The 13,538-nt window shown below is 45.0% G+C and overlaps 1 protein-coding gene across 1 annotated transcript in view; it reads left to right on the top strand.

Annotated features, from left to right (window-relative positions):
- Positions 1-13,538, top strand: part of BOC (BOC cell adhesion associated, oncogene regulated) — an 88,712-nt gene that overhangs the window by 46,472 nt on the left and 28,702 nt on the right. Inside the window, exons 4-5 of the mRNA XM_011379483.2 lie at positions 3,346-3,524; positions 4,196-4,474. Of these exons, the coding sequence (XP_011377785.1) occupies positions 3,440-3,524; positions 4,196-4,474 (364 nt within the window). The 5' untranslated portion in view covers positions 3,346-3,439. The remainder of the gene's footprint in view (positions 1-3,345; positions 3,525-4,195; positions 4,475-13,538) is intronic.

Below are 13,538 nucleotides of genomic sequence, written 5' to 3'. Positions count from 1 at the left end.
CTCTCTCTGTTCTTTGATTGTTTTTTTCTTTGATCTCTTTTATTCTGAGAAAATGCATTAAAATAACAAGGATCTAGACATACTTTGCATTGCCGAGAAAAATAACAGTCTTTACTGTTGCTTTCACCCAATCTTGAAATTGTACCTCATTCATTTCACAATGAGACAAGATTACACTGCAATTAGGTTCTCCGATTTAGCCTTATACGACTTTTCTTTTTTAAGCATTAAAACAAAATGCTCAGAAGCCTATATTTTTGGAATTATCTTTGTAGACTAAACTCACTGGGTAACTTGGTCCAGGAAGTATCAGTTTCCCTAGTTGTTAAATAGGATGCAGCATAGTGACAGTGACCACCCCTGCACCACCACCCCATAGTCTTGTCACAGTTCTGCTTTTATGTGCAGGAGACCCCACTGTGTCCTGCTTTGGTACCTGCTTACAGGTCTGTTGTGGGGATTAATGAGTTAACTCCTTTCTTCCTCTTTGGATACCTGTTTCCTCTCACTCTCTCTCCCTCCCAGTTACATTCTTTTCCCCTCGTTGCTGTGGCTGGCAGCAGCAGTGGGGTCTGTTTCCATTTTGAACCTTATAAATTACCGAGGGTGCAGAAGTAACGGGAATTGTTTGGCTAGTTCTTGTTAAGCAGGAGGGGGTCGGCCTGAATTTCCTCAGTAAAGCTTTTGTGGACTTTGCAACACAAACACCTCTGCAGCCCCCCTGTGTTCAGATAAGAAACAGCCCTCCTGTCCCTCTTTGTCTGCTTGCATTTTTTTTTTCCCTTTATTGCTGTGTATTCGTTTTCTGTCCCCCTGCATCCCTCCCTGCTTTCTTGCTTGCTTGCTTTTTGCCAGCAGGGAAGGAACAGGTGTTCTCAGTCTCCACAAGGAGTTGGGGAAGCTGAAGCGTGTCATGAACAAGCAAGTTCCCTAAATCCCTACGACCGACGATTCATGCAATGTCCTAGATAAAGACATTATTTCATTTGATGAAAAGTAGAGAATTCAGACAAGTATCTGGAAAATTAAGAGGACACCAAAAGCTTGCTTTTTGGTATTGGTTTATAAACATGTTAAGGAACTTTTCCTCTAGGAATTACTGTTAAAACTCTTCACCTACATTACCTTTATTCCAGCTGTTTGTTAAGCACCCATAGGGTGCAGAGTCCTGATAGGAAATGTGTGAAAAGGCTGCTGTTGTGGTTAAAGCGCCAAGCTTTAGAGTGAGCCCAACCTGGGTTTCATTCCAGACCTACAGTTATGTGACCTGGTGCAAGTTACTTAATCTCTGGAACTCAATTTCCTCACCTGTAAGATGGGGATAAAGTTCCCCGCCTTTAGGGTTTTTATGAAAATGGAAAGAATACCTCATGCAAAGAGCTCAGCAGGAACTTGTGGTGTAGCCGGCCTGCCCTCCCCCCTCGTCCTCCCACTGGCTGTCCCAACCATCACGTCTTTTGCGGCTTTCCTTAATTTCACTGTGCTAATAACATAACCCCTTGATTTACTGTATTACCTGAAAAAGAGGAGAAGCTCTCTACACCAAGAGGAAAATATTTTAACTTGTCAGGAAAGAACCTTTGAAAAGCTTCTTTGAAAATTTTCTTTCAAATCTCTTTTAGAAAATGTCCCCGTGCTCTTTCCCAGAGCAGCAGAGGAGTCTTGGAGGTCTCCTGGTGTGGAAGACATGAGGTTAAGGGAGGGACTAAAAAATCAAGGGGCAGGAACTGTCTCCTGGAAAATGTTTGATCACCAGTGTGGGGCTGGTCCTCGACTTGGTTTGGAGGGGTGCTTGGTGGGCAGAGCAAATGTGGCAGTCCAGCATTCACCTAACAGTCAGGTGAAAAGACAGAGGTCTAAAGGAGCTTGGAGAAGGGGAAAGGTTTGGGCAAACCCCAAGCTCTTCCTAGCACAAAGAGCCCAGAAGGAAGCCTGGCCTTCATCCCCTGTCAGGAGCAATGGGGTCTGAAGGCCTGAGGACTGGCTCTTAAAACAGACTGTGCAGGTAGCCAGGACTCCAGAGACCGGTGAGCATGATGCGTCACTCAGTTGGGTAGCTTAATTACTTCCCTTGATGTTTCAGTGGTGACTGTAAGTATTTGAAAGAGTTGCTGGTTAAATAAACTGGTCCAGAAGAGTTAACATTTTGAATATATGTCACCTTCCTGGAAATTACTATTAATAATGCCACCCGTGCGTGATTCCAGACGATGCATCCACTATCTGTATCGTCAGCACGTTGCCTTCAGTGTTATCCGAAGCTCATTCTGATGCCTCCTTGCCAAACAAGGATGTTGACACACCTGCCTTATTGGCCTAGTGTTCTCTAGTACAGCAGTAAAAAGCAAGCCTTGGTTTAGGCTGTGACAGAAGTGTGTGTTAGAGGATATACTTGCCTCTCTGGGATTTTGATGAATCTTAACTGTAGCTTAAGAGAGTCATAAATAATACTGTGGGAGGGGAGGAGTAAAAGTTCTAGTAAGAGGGTGGCTGATCGCTGAGATGTGTCTCAGGTGCCTAGAGGTGCAGTGCAGTCTGCAGCCCCTAAGGAAAGCCATTCTGGGGTGGAGAAGCAACACAGACAATCGTCAATAGGACATATTTGGTAGAGATGGAAAACACCGGAATTCCAGCACCCTGGGCAGAGAGAAGGTGAGGGGCTTAGCCGGTGTGTGACTTTTGTCTGTGTTTGTGGGACTAGAGATTACAGACAAGCCGAGGAGGGTAAATTAAGTCTAAAAATAAAAGGGGGTACACAGGGACATAGGCATAGGGTTGGGGAGAATTGAAGCCCTAGAGTATTGATGAGTCTGAGAAATTAGGACTCATTAATTAGTAACATCTCCTAACGAGGGCTTCAGCATGCATCGTAAGGATGGCAGCACTGTCCACAACAGTCTGTACCAGCGTCATGGCATTCCATATGCCTCTTGCAAACTAATGGTAATGATAACTTTATTCTTTCAAGCATCTGTGCTAGGTTTTTACTGCCCGAGCCCTGGATGTGGCTGCAGGTCCCAGCCTCTCTGTATCCCAGGCTTCCCTGTCCTTGCTGCTCGTTGGTGCACCGGGCTCCAACATTCTACCATCTGGCATTCTTACCATCGTAAAATCACCTTCTAGCTCGGAGTGGGGGTGGGTAACTTAGAAGAAGCTTCTTTTAGATGAGAAATGGCATGAGAGTGTTCTTTGGTCTTCCAACAGCATGGCCAGGTCACTTTGCGTGTTGCCAGAATGTGTGATGGAAGCAGGGGGTGCAGGGACAAAGCCAGGCTCTGTGGCCACCACGGGGGCATCCCAGGCCTTCTCACCACAGCTGTTCTCTCTCTCTCTTTCTCACAATAGAGTGTTGCAGAGGATCACAGAATCTCTTTGAGTGACTCTAGTGGCATATGGGACGTTGGCTTCGGACCCTTGGTAACACACCTTGCTGCGTGGGATGATGATGACTCAGAGAAGAAAGAGGCCTGAGGTTACACTCACCTACCTCCTCTTAGCCACAGCAGGCTGTTTTGCTAACCTGAGTGAGTGCTGTCCTTTCTTTTTTCAGCCTGCCCTTCTTGGAAGAACACTGTGCCCCTAATGGGAGCAATGTGCATCTGCAATAACCTTTTCAAAAGCCCTTTCTCTTTTGGGATTTCAAAGAACACTTCATTCCCATTGGCCTTTAGGGACACACTCAATAATACAAGAGGAGAAATGATCTCGACAACATTGTATTGGTTTTATTTGGGTACTTTAATCCTTTCCATTATATATCAGAGGAGGAGGAGAAGGAATACTAATAACTGCCTTTTACTGGTAACTTAGGTGAGATTATGGCAGGAAGTTCACGTCGTTTATAAACTTCATATCAACTCTATGAGACAAGTATTATTAGCTCCATTTTACAGATAAGAAGTTGAGACTCAAGAAGGCTAAAGTCACATGGCTTGGAAGCGGTGGCACTGAGATTCAGACTCAGGTGTATCCAGCTCCTAAGCCTAAGCTCTTGCCTTTATACCGCACTGCCATTCCAGCGTACTCTCTGGGGACAAGGGCAGCTCGGGGAATGGACCTAAGGACAGAGTTCTTCAGGGAAAGATCACCTCTGGGCTACTCAGCTCTGAAAGGCTGAGTGCTGTGTTTCTAAAAAAAAGTCGTGCTAGTTTCTTGGGGGTGTCACTTCATTGCCGCATCCTTGTTCTTCCTCCAGATGAGCTCCCTCAGGTCACTGTCCAGCCTTCTTCCACGGTCCAGAAGCTTGGAGGAACGGTGATCCTGGGCTGCGTGGTGGAGCCCCCGGGCATGAATACCACCTGGCGCCTGAATGGGAAGGAACTGAATGGTTCAGATGATGCTTTGGGCGTCCTCGTCACCCATGGGACCCTCGTCATCACTGCCCTCAACAACCGCACTGTGGGACGGTACCAGTGTGTGGCCCGGATGCCCGCAGGGGCCGTGGCCAGCGTGCCAGCCACTGTGACACTAGCCAGTGAGTGCCGCTCTTTTGCCCCTCTGCCGCGGTACAGTCTCTGTTCCTGTCTTTATTCTCCCCCTACCCCTCACCATTCATACCCCTTCTCATTAGTGTTACCATAAAAGAGGTTTTCACCATTGAAATTCTAAACCAGAGTGTGGTAGCTGCCTGACAGTCCCCAGTGGCGGGGGACCATGTGCCCTCGTGGAGCGTCTGCGGTGAGTGGGAACGAGGGGAGCTCGCTGTGGTGGGACTGTTTCTGTGGGCCCCACAGCTGGGCCGCGCCACGCCTTTCTACACGGTCACTCTGTGGTTTTAGGTGTGGTCGCGCCAATGGCTCGGTGTCCCCTCCATCCCGCACTCTCTGTCCTCACCGTGGTTGCAGTCAGAGCATTTACGGGGCTATGTGTGGTCTGAACAGAGCCTGCCCATCCCACACGGGGCCTCCTGCCTCTCTGTGAGGGGCAAGCGTATTCCAAATGCCTGGGATATAAACAGTAGACACAATGAAAGAGAAACTGTGACTAAGTGCTAAAGAGAGGAGAAAGAGGACGAGATTAGGTGACAGTTTGGCCCAAGGAGGCTGCCAGAAGAAGACTCCATACTACTCGTTGACTTGCCACTTGGGTCTGCCGTGGTGCTCAGGCACGACACACATTATCTGATTTTATGCTCATTCTACATATGAGAAATGAGACCTGCCTGATTAAATAAACTTCTGAAGGCTGGAGAGCACCCCCAAGACCCATTCTTACGGACTGAGTCTGTAGCTGGGAAACATTAAGACTTATCTCCCCTTCACTGGAGCCTGAAGTGTGGGGAATAAAGAAGCTTGTTGAGACTTTACTAGTGTTTGGATTTAAACTATGAGGAGATCTCCTGAGCTTGTTCTCCTGTGACTTAGCAGTACCCCTTTCTCCCTGAGAGCCCTGCTTTGGGTTTCCATGTCACCACCACCATCACTCTTTTAGGTGATATGATTTCTAGGACGTTGGCAGCCCTTAGGTTATGGGTCATGCCTAAGGCAGCAAATTTCTGAAATGCTCCTCTTTCACAGTCAGCTGGGGTCCCTGGCTGTGTGAGACGTGAGTCCTGGGAGGAAAGTGGTGAAAGATGGGGAAGCAGAAAAGCAGGGGAGAAAAGACCTTTCTCTGCCCTCTGGATTCCCAAATGGACGTCACTCAATGGGAGATTAGAGACCAGAATAGAGGCTACTGACAATATTCCTGTTTTCGTGGGAAACAGTGAAGCAGCCCTGCCCTTTTCATAAAGAAAGGGGAAGCGGGATGGGTCCCCAGGAATCTCCCCGGGGGGCCAGGCAGAGCTGGGATGCCTCTTAGAGCCCCACCCCCGCCCACGAGAGGCACTTTCCTTTGTGGCAGAAGGAGTTCCCATTGAATCTGAGTGGGGGGCCTCTGGGGTACAGGCCCTGGGCCGCCAGCTGGCCCTTCCCCGCCCCACCCCAGCTGTGCTCGTAGGCGGGAGAAGGATGCTAGGGGACTTGGATGAGGAGGGCTCAGCTCATACTAAGGGCTGAGGACAGAGCTATACTTCCTACCATCATACTTCTCTTATATTTTTTAATTACAATTTAAATTACATTATAGAAAGTTTAGAATATATAGAAAATAATGTCTCTCCTAAGCCTGCTAGCATCACACACTTGCCGTTATCATTTTGGAGTATACCCTTCCAGGCTTTATCCGTACCCGTATTTCTACTGTTGTAATGATACTACTGAATGTAGTTTCTACCCTCATTCTCTCCCCCTTGACATGGTACGATAAGCCATTTCCATTGGTCATATGACCATATTTACTTTTTTACTGAGCATAAACTGCATCCAGTAGAGCCCACAAAGTACGTTGTTAAGTGAACAACCTGCTGGTTTTTCGTATGTGTACATGGTGTGACCATCATGCTGCAGGTTTCCTCCTGCCCCTTCCTAGTTAATCTACCCCCACCAGAGCAGGCTCATCCTTGCTAAAGTCCCTAAAACATCCCTAAAACGTCCCTGAGCGTCTCTGCCATAACGTACTGGACCCTTTCCTATTGCTGGTTAATTAAGTTGCTTTCAGTTGTTCATTATTACAAATAAGGTATGCTTTTTAGCAACATTTGTGCCTTTAAAAGGTATCGCTGCTTATCTAGGAGGGAGAGTTCATCTGCAAATGGTCAGCACGTGTCTGTGAAAGCTCAAAAAGCTCCATAACCATTCAGTTGGTCTAATTAGAAGCCAGACTGAACCTTTTATTGTTTGGAGGAAGGGAGAGTTGGAGAGGAGAAGATTTATCTTGGATCCCACCTCCTAATTCAAGGTGTATCTGTATGAGGAGAGACAATTTATAGCTTTATTTTTAAAAAATTCCTGGCCACTTCTTTCTCTGGTGCTTGAAGGGATCTGCAGTTGGCAGTGAGGACAAAGAGAAAGGTTTGGTTGCAAACCAAGAAGGCACCGTGAGAGAAGAAGGGGCTTGTACAGGAGCCAACTGAGTCTTGTTTGAAAGCCAAGAACTATTGGCGTGTCATTTAGACATGAATCAGAAGTGAAATGTTTGGGCCTGACTAGGCCGGAGAAGTTCTGGAAATCGAGAGAACAGGCTTGGAGGGGGTTGTGTCATGGGGACCGGGGAGTTTGTGGAGTGGAACTGCAGCCTCCCAAACTTGGAGGAGGCAGAGGGAAGGCGGGAGAGACTGGAAAAAGGGGTGCTGTCTTTGGGTTAATGCCATGGGGGATTTGGCCCAGACTCAGCAGTTAGATTAAGTTTCCGAAAGCACATTCCTGAGCAGAATGGGGGCTGTGTTTTGCTGGTTGGCTGGTGTATGAGGGAGGCCGAGTGGTAGAAGGCATTACTAAAGGCACGGTCTGCATTTAGAGGCATGGCTGGGCACAGCGTGCTGGTGTGCACGCACACACACCCACACTCAGCACTTGAGACTTCCTTTTCCTCTGGCCTCTTCTGCATGCGTTCAGACGTTCATCCTCAGACAAAGCAGTTGCTGTGTGGCCTACCTGGCAAGACTCTGCCTCCCGCATCTTCGTGAACTGGAGAACGCCAGGAGCTTTCAATGATGGGGGCTAGGACCTGGCTTGAGGATTTGAGGTGTGGAGGAGGCCTCTAGCGGAACTTTCCTGGTTCAGACCTCTTTTACTCTGATGCTAGGGGTGAGGGTTGCACTTGGACTTCACCCCTACCTGGTGACATCAGCTTCCGATCTTCAGGTAAAATGGAACCACCTGAAGAGTCTCATTTGTACACCCCTACCCTCTACTCCAGGTTGTCCTGGCCATTTGGGTTATGGCTGTCATGCTCTGTGGAGGTGCCCATCCCATTCTCCCCTGTGGAGAATTTTTTCCTATTGAGCCTAAACTTTATTTGTGGTCAATCTCTCTTGCTGCTGATGCCTCACTTCAGACCACCTTGTGTAATTCTTGCTTTTTAAAATGCTTTTGACTTTAATCTCCTTTATTCTTCTTACCTTTCTTTTCACAAGCTTTAAACCAGGAGGCAACCACTTGACATGGCTCAAATGTTCCCACTCTGTGCACCTGAACCAACAGCAGATCTTGCCAATGAACACCATATTCCTTCTCCTTAGACCCCGAGTCAGTCTTAGAATTGTTCTCACATGGCATAGGAAGTAACCACAACCAGTTCACCAGAGCAGGCATACAACGTGAAAGCTGTTTTCTATCCCTTACCTCTAATAATCTACCATCCAAATAATTATTCGTACATAATTCTCATTAACTATTTTCTATTTTTTTAATTCCTTAATTCTCCCAATTATCCTATCATCCCTAGGTCCCAGCCAAGATTGGAAGTAAAATAGGTGGTAACTGGGTAATAATTTTATATCTGGGAATTTTAGCTGATGTGGTGTTTTAAACTGATGCTGGTTTGAGAGCGGAGCTTTTACCCTTACGTAAGGCATTTAAGCACTAAGAGCAGGCACATACTCCTAAATTATCCTCTCTGGCATTGGGGATCAGAAGGCAAGGCAGCCGACAGGATAGGAAGGAGTTTCGCTTTGGCAGCTGCCTCCCTGACTCTGACTTTGAGAAAAGGTCAGAAGGGGACAGGGGCCCTTCGTTACCTAAATTTAACCCATGAATTAAGTGAAGAGACAAGTTAGTGTAATGGAAAAAAGTGAAAAACTGGAACAAAGACCCAAAGTTTGTTTTAACTCTGCTACTTTAAAAGTTAACGTGAGTTTGGGCAAGTCACTTAATATCTCTGTGAAATAACTGTGAAATGAGCACAGTAATAATTGCATTATCAGTGTCATGGGCTTTTTGAGGATCAAATGAGAAAATATATGATAGTAATATTTCGAAGCCATCTATCAATTCCAGGCTTTATTTATTCACCCATTTGGTCAATAAACACTTGTAGAACATTTTCTTGCAGGAGTCTCTAGGTCCTCTGTCCAGCCCAACTCCATTCTGGGAGCAGCCCCTAGGAAGGTAAAGTTTCCAATCATAGCCAGAGCCAAGAGAGAAGACTGGCTGTTAGGAAGAGAAAACTAACCCATTTCTTGTGAATTTCTTAGCTCCTGTATACACCTATTCTCTAACTCAGAGTCTCCCAGCTGCCTTTCAGAGCAGCCCAAAGCATCACAATTAGCTCCTGTATACACCTATTCTCTAACTCAGAGTCTCCCAGCTGCCTTTCAGAGCAGCCCAAAGCATCACTGTATTGTCATCACTGTAATGCACGGAGCTATCCATTTATGCCTCTGTTGGTTCACTGCTGCTCATTCTTCCAGCCAGTCACTGGTTTGCGCAAGCAGGCCGGGATGACCCTGGTTCTTACCACAATGAACTCCACAAACAGAAGCCATGTTTCTTTTTGCTCAGCTCCCCCTAACTCTGATTCCCATCAGACACTTCCTTAAGGTCTTCTAGGCTCTGACCCTGAACTACAACAGGCCATTAAGGACCACTATAGGCATCTCTTTCTTAAACTATTTCTAGCTTCTTCTATCCCTGTTTTAGTAAAGGTTTTCCAGAAAAGCAAAACAAACACACACACACACACACACACACACACACACACACACACACACACACACACACACGGAGAGGAAGAGAAAGAAAAAGGAAAAAAGATGAGGGGGAAGGGAGAGATGGAGGGAGAGATCGATCGACTTTAAAGAATTGGCTCCCGTGATTGTGGAGGCTGGTAAGTCCACAGTCCTTAGGGAAGCCAAGCAAGCTGGAGAGTCATGTATCCCACTTAGGAAATAGCAAACCATCCATTCTCCACCAAGTTCAATATTTGGATGTTTTAGAGATTGGTGTCCTGAGAATTGGGAAGTGTTTAGAATTCCCAGCAGCACAGAGAGACCTAGTCCCTGCTATTGAAAGTCTCATAGTCCAATGGAGAAGATGGACCGAAGTAACACGTTAGGCATGAAGCAAGCGAGGACCATGAGTTGCTTCACAGAGATGAAAACAGATTTTAGTGAGAGTGAAAGCTAACAGTGAGTTCAGACGAACAGTGATTCAGTTTGGGGGACTGAGGAAGACTCAGAGTTGAGCCTTGAAGAATGTGTGGGGGATAACCTTTATCTCTAATATTTTGAAACCTCACATACCTTCCTCAGACCTTCAACAACTAAATTCGGCTCTCAGCATTGTATACTTAGACCTAAGTGTAGTGTAGTTTCTGAGATGGTGCAGATACTACTATAGTGAGTTTAATTTTTAATGAGGTATTTCTTTGGTGAGTTCAGTCAAATCCTGAATCTAGCCACCAGGTGATTATGTCTCTCTTGCTACTCATCCTGTTTCTCACTTCCCCCACCTTGTTCCTCACTGTTTCTCATCTCTTCCCTTTGGGAATTATATTTTATGATTAAGAAAGGACACCTTAGAGTGTTTTTTCCAACACCAACTCTCTCCCTCAGTCTAGTTCAGTCAGCCAGTGACTCCTTGACAAAACAGGAAGGAACCATTTATTCTAAATTGGAAAAACATTTGTTGTCAGCTTGGATATCTCAGGGAATCCTGTGCAAGCCTTTTGCTTTGCGATGGTGGGAAGAAGTGTTGGGGGAAGAAGGAAAACACAGGTGGCTTCCTGAGCTGCTCCAGAAGGGGAAGGGAGTCTGCAGCTGAAAACTGGGGCTGGAGATGCCAGGCGGAGTGGGAGTCTACTTTGCCGGGAGAGACAGACAGTTCCATATGAGGGTAGTTGAAAAAAACTAGCTTTAGCTTAAAATTTAGCTGCTTTGCATCATAAGTTTTGTATGTTTTACTTTGCCAGTTGGACAAGAAAATTATTGAGAGCTCAAACCCAAAAGGTGCTAAACAGCTTAAAATCTAAATAGGAAATGACTAAGGAATACCTTGTAGCTTTAGGCCAAAGTCACATTAACCCTTTCTGTTTTCCACTGGATACAAGCAGAAATTAACAGCTCACGAGAATTTCCCCCGATATTCTCGTGAAATTTTCAGATGACACTGGCAATGCTAATCTCATCATACCTAGAGCGAGGGCCCAGACAAATGCATGGTGTAAGCTCTGCTCAGGGTATCTGAGCAGCAGGTGTCTGCCCTAAACATCCAGGGTTCCAATTCTCTATATAGTAATGGTCAGTATTTACCAAAGGATGACCTCAGGTCCATGGTGCATCTTCTACCAAGTACACGCTTAGAACTCTTAATGCACCCCACTCTTTTTTCTCCTTAATATATTCTTTGTGCACAGAACCATAAGTTAAATAAAATCCTAGGTCCATTTTCTAAGGTAAAGGGAGGACCACCTAGTATGTTGAACAATTATAGATTCAGTACACCAGAGCACTTCGAGAAGCCTTCTGCACAAGAAGATGAGAGAAGGATTATAGCAGTGCCCCCTTATCAGAGATTTTGCTTTCCATGGATTTAGTTACCCACAGTCAATTGCAGTCCAAAAATATTAAATGGAAAAATTCTAGAAGTAAACAGTTTGTAAGTTTTAAGTTGCACGCTGTTCTGAGTAGTGTGATGAAATCGCATGCCATCCCACTCTGCCCCGCCCTCAACATGAATCATCCGTTTGTCCAGTGTATCTACACTGTTAGCTACTTAGTAGCCATCTCAGTTGTCAGATCGACTGTCGCGGTATCGCAGCGCTTGTGCTCAAGTAACCTTTATGTTACCTAATAATGCCACATTCATATAGCGTTTATTACAGCATATTGTTATAATCATTCTATTTTATTGTTAGTTATTACTGTTAATCTCTTATTGTGCCTCATGTATAAATTCAGCTTTCATAAATATGTATGTTCAGGCACGCGCCACTTAGCGACAGGGCTGCGGTCTGAGAAATGTGTTGTTAGGTGGTTTCATTGTTGTTCGAACATCAGAGTGCACTTATACAAATCTAAATGATGTAGCCTACTACACACCTAGGCTATGTGGTATAGCTTATTGCTCCTAGGCTACAAGCCTGTACCGCATGTTACTGTACAAAATGACATGAGATTAAGTCAAGCACAAGCGAAAATAATGCAATCAAGACATGTATGAAGTTGCTGCTGGCGTAATACAGCATACTGTTTATAGGAAACTTTTTAATTAATAGAAAAGAGTATACTCTAACATAATAAAAAGTATAGTAAATACATAAACCAGTAATAGTCATCTATTATCATTATCAAGTATTATGTACTGTACATAATTGTATGTGCTATATGTCTATACACCTGGCAGCACAGGTTTGTGTACACCAGCATCACCACAAACACAGACTCTGTTGTGCTGTGACATGACAGCTACAGTGTTGCTAGGAGACAGGAATTTTTCAGCTCCATTATAATCTTGTGGGACCTCATCACATATGCAATCCATCGTTGACTGAAACGTCATTACGCGGTACATGACTGCATAGGAAAAAACATCGTATAGATACAGTTTGGTACCATCTATCATTTCAGGCATCCACTTGGGGCTAGGTTATTGGAACGTGTCCCCCATGGATAAGGGGGGACTACCATAATTAGTTTGCTTGAAATCACTGGAATCCTTTAAAGAACATGATGTAAGATGATTCCTTTAAAATTAAAAAAGAAAAGAGCAAATGAGTCTCTTAAACCACGCCCCCCCCTTTTTTCTGTGTGTGGAGAAGTTTAGAGATTTCTACTTTAACTTTGTTTTTAGACTTTAAACCATTTTTGACATCTGGTCAAAACTATAGAACAGTGACTCTTTCCTGTTCAGATGTTCACATTTATGATAAAAGACTGTCTCTTAATAGTGAGGAAAAAAATGTAAGCAAAAGAAAAAACTTGCAGAGGAAAAAAACAGCACTTTTTTCCTATTGGGAAAATAGTGTTAAATTTTGAGAGACTATGCTTCTCTTCTACTCAAAAACATTTGAAGACTCCAAGAATCACAGAATAAGACTCAAGTCATAGCATGATAAACTTAAGCCCATCTCTGAGCCCCACCTCCCACTCTAGACCCAGCAAACTTTGCTGTTTTCTCAGTTCATTGAACAATCTCCCCTTGTTTTTGGAATGGTCCTTCATCTGCCTGTAGCATCTTTTTATGACCTTCCCCAGAAAGTTCCCAACTCCCTTGGGTTAATGACTTTCTTCTCAGTGTTCAAGACTCAGGTATCTTCTCCTCTAGGAATCTTTTCTCGACCCCCTCAACTTCCCAAGTGTCTGGAGTAGGGTCTGGTCTTCAGCTTCCATGCCATCCTGGGTTTGTTACGATAGCCCTCGATAGCCCTCTCCTGCTGTGGTTTCATTGCCTGGAGGGCAAGAATGTTGCCATTCATCGCTACACTGCTCTGTCCAGGGCCTGGCACACAATAGGCCTTCAATGAATGTCCGAAAAGAGGAAGACTCCAGATAAAATGTGTGTGAAGCCTGAAAGATCAAAAAGGGCATGCAGAAGGTGAACAAAGTTTTCTTCACCAAGCCTGATACTTTAAAAGTTTTAATGAAGTAAATAAGAAAGGACGAAGAAAGAGCTCAGGACATAAACAGGTTAAAGATACGAAGAGATTCAGGAAGGGTTTAGAAAAACTGATGGATGTGAGAAGCATAAAAGGCTCCTTAAAAGAAACTGAGATGTTCAGAG

The sequence above is a fragment of the Pteropus vampyrus genome, unplaced genomic scaffold (assembly GCF_000151845.1).
Source record: "Pteropus vampyrus isolate Shadow unplaced genomic scaffold, Pvam_2.0 Scaffold1, whole genome shotgun sequence".
Taxonomy (NCBI): domain Eukaryota; kingdom Metazoa; phylum Chordata; class Mammalia; order Chiroptera; family Pteropodidae; genus Pteropus; species Pteropus vampyrus.
Note: the sequence above shows the minus strand (reverse complement) of the source record. Positions and strands in the feature narration are given on the sequence as shown.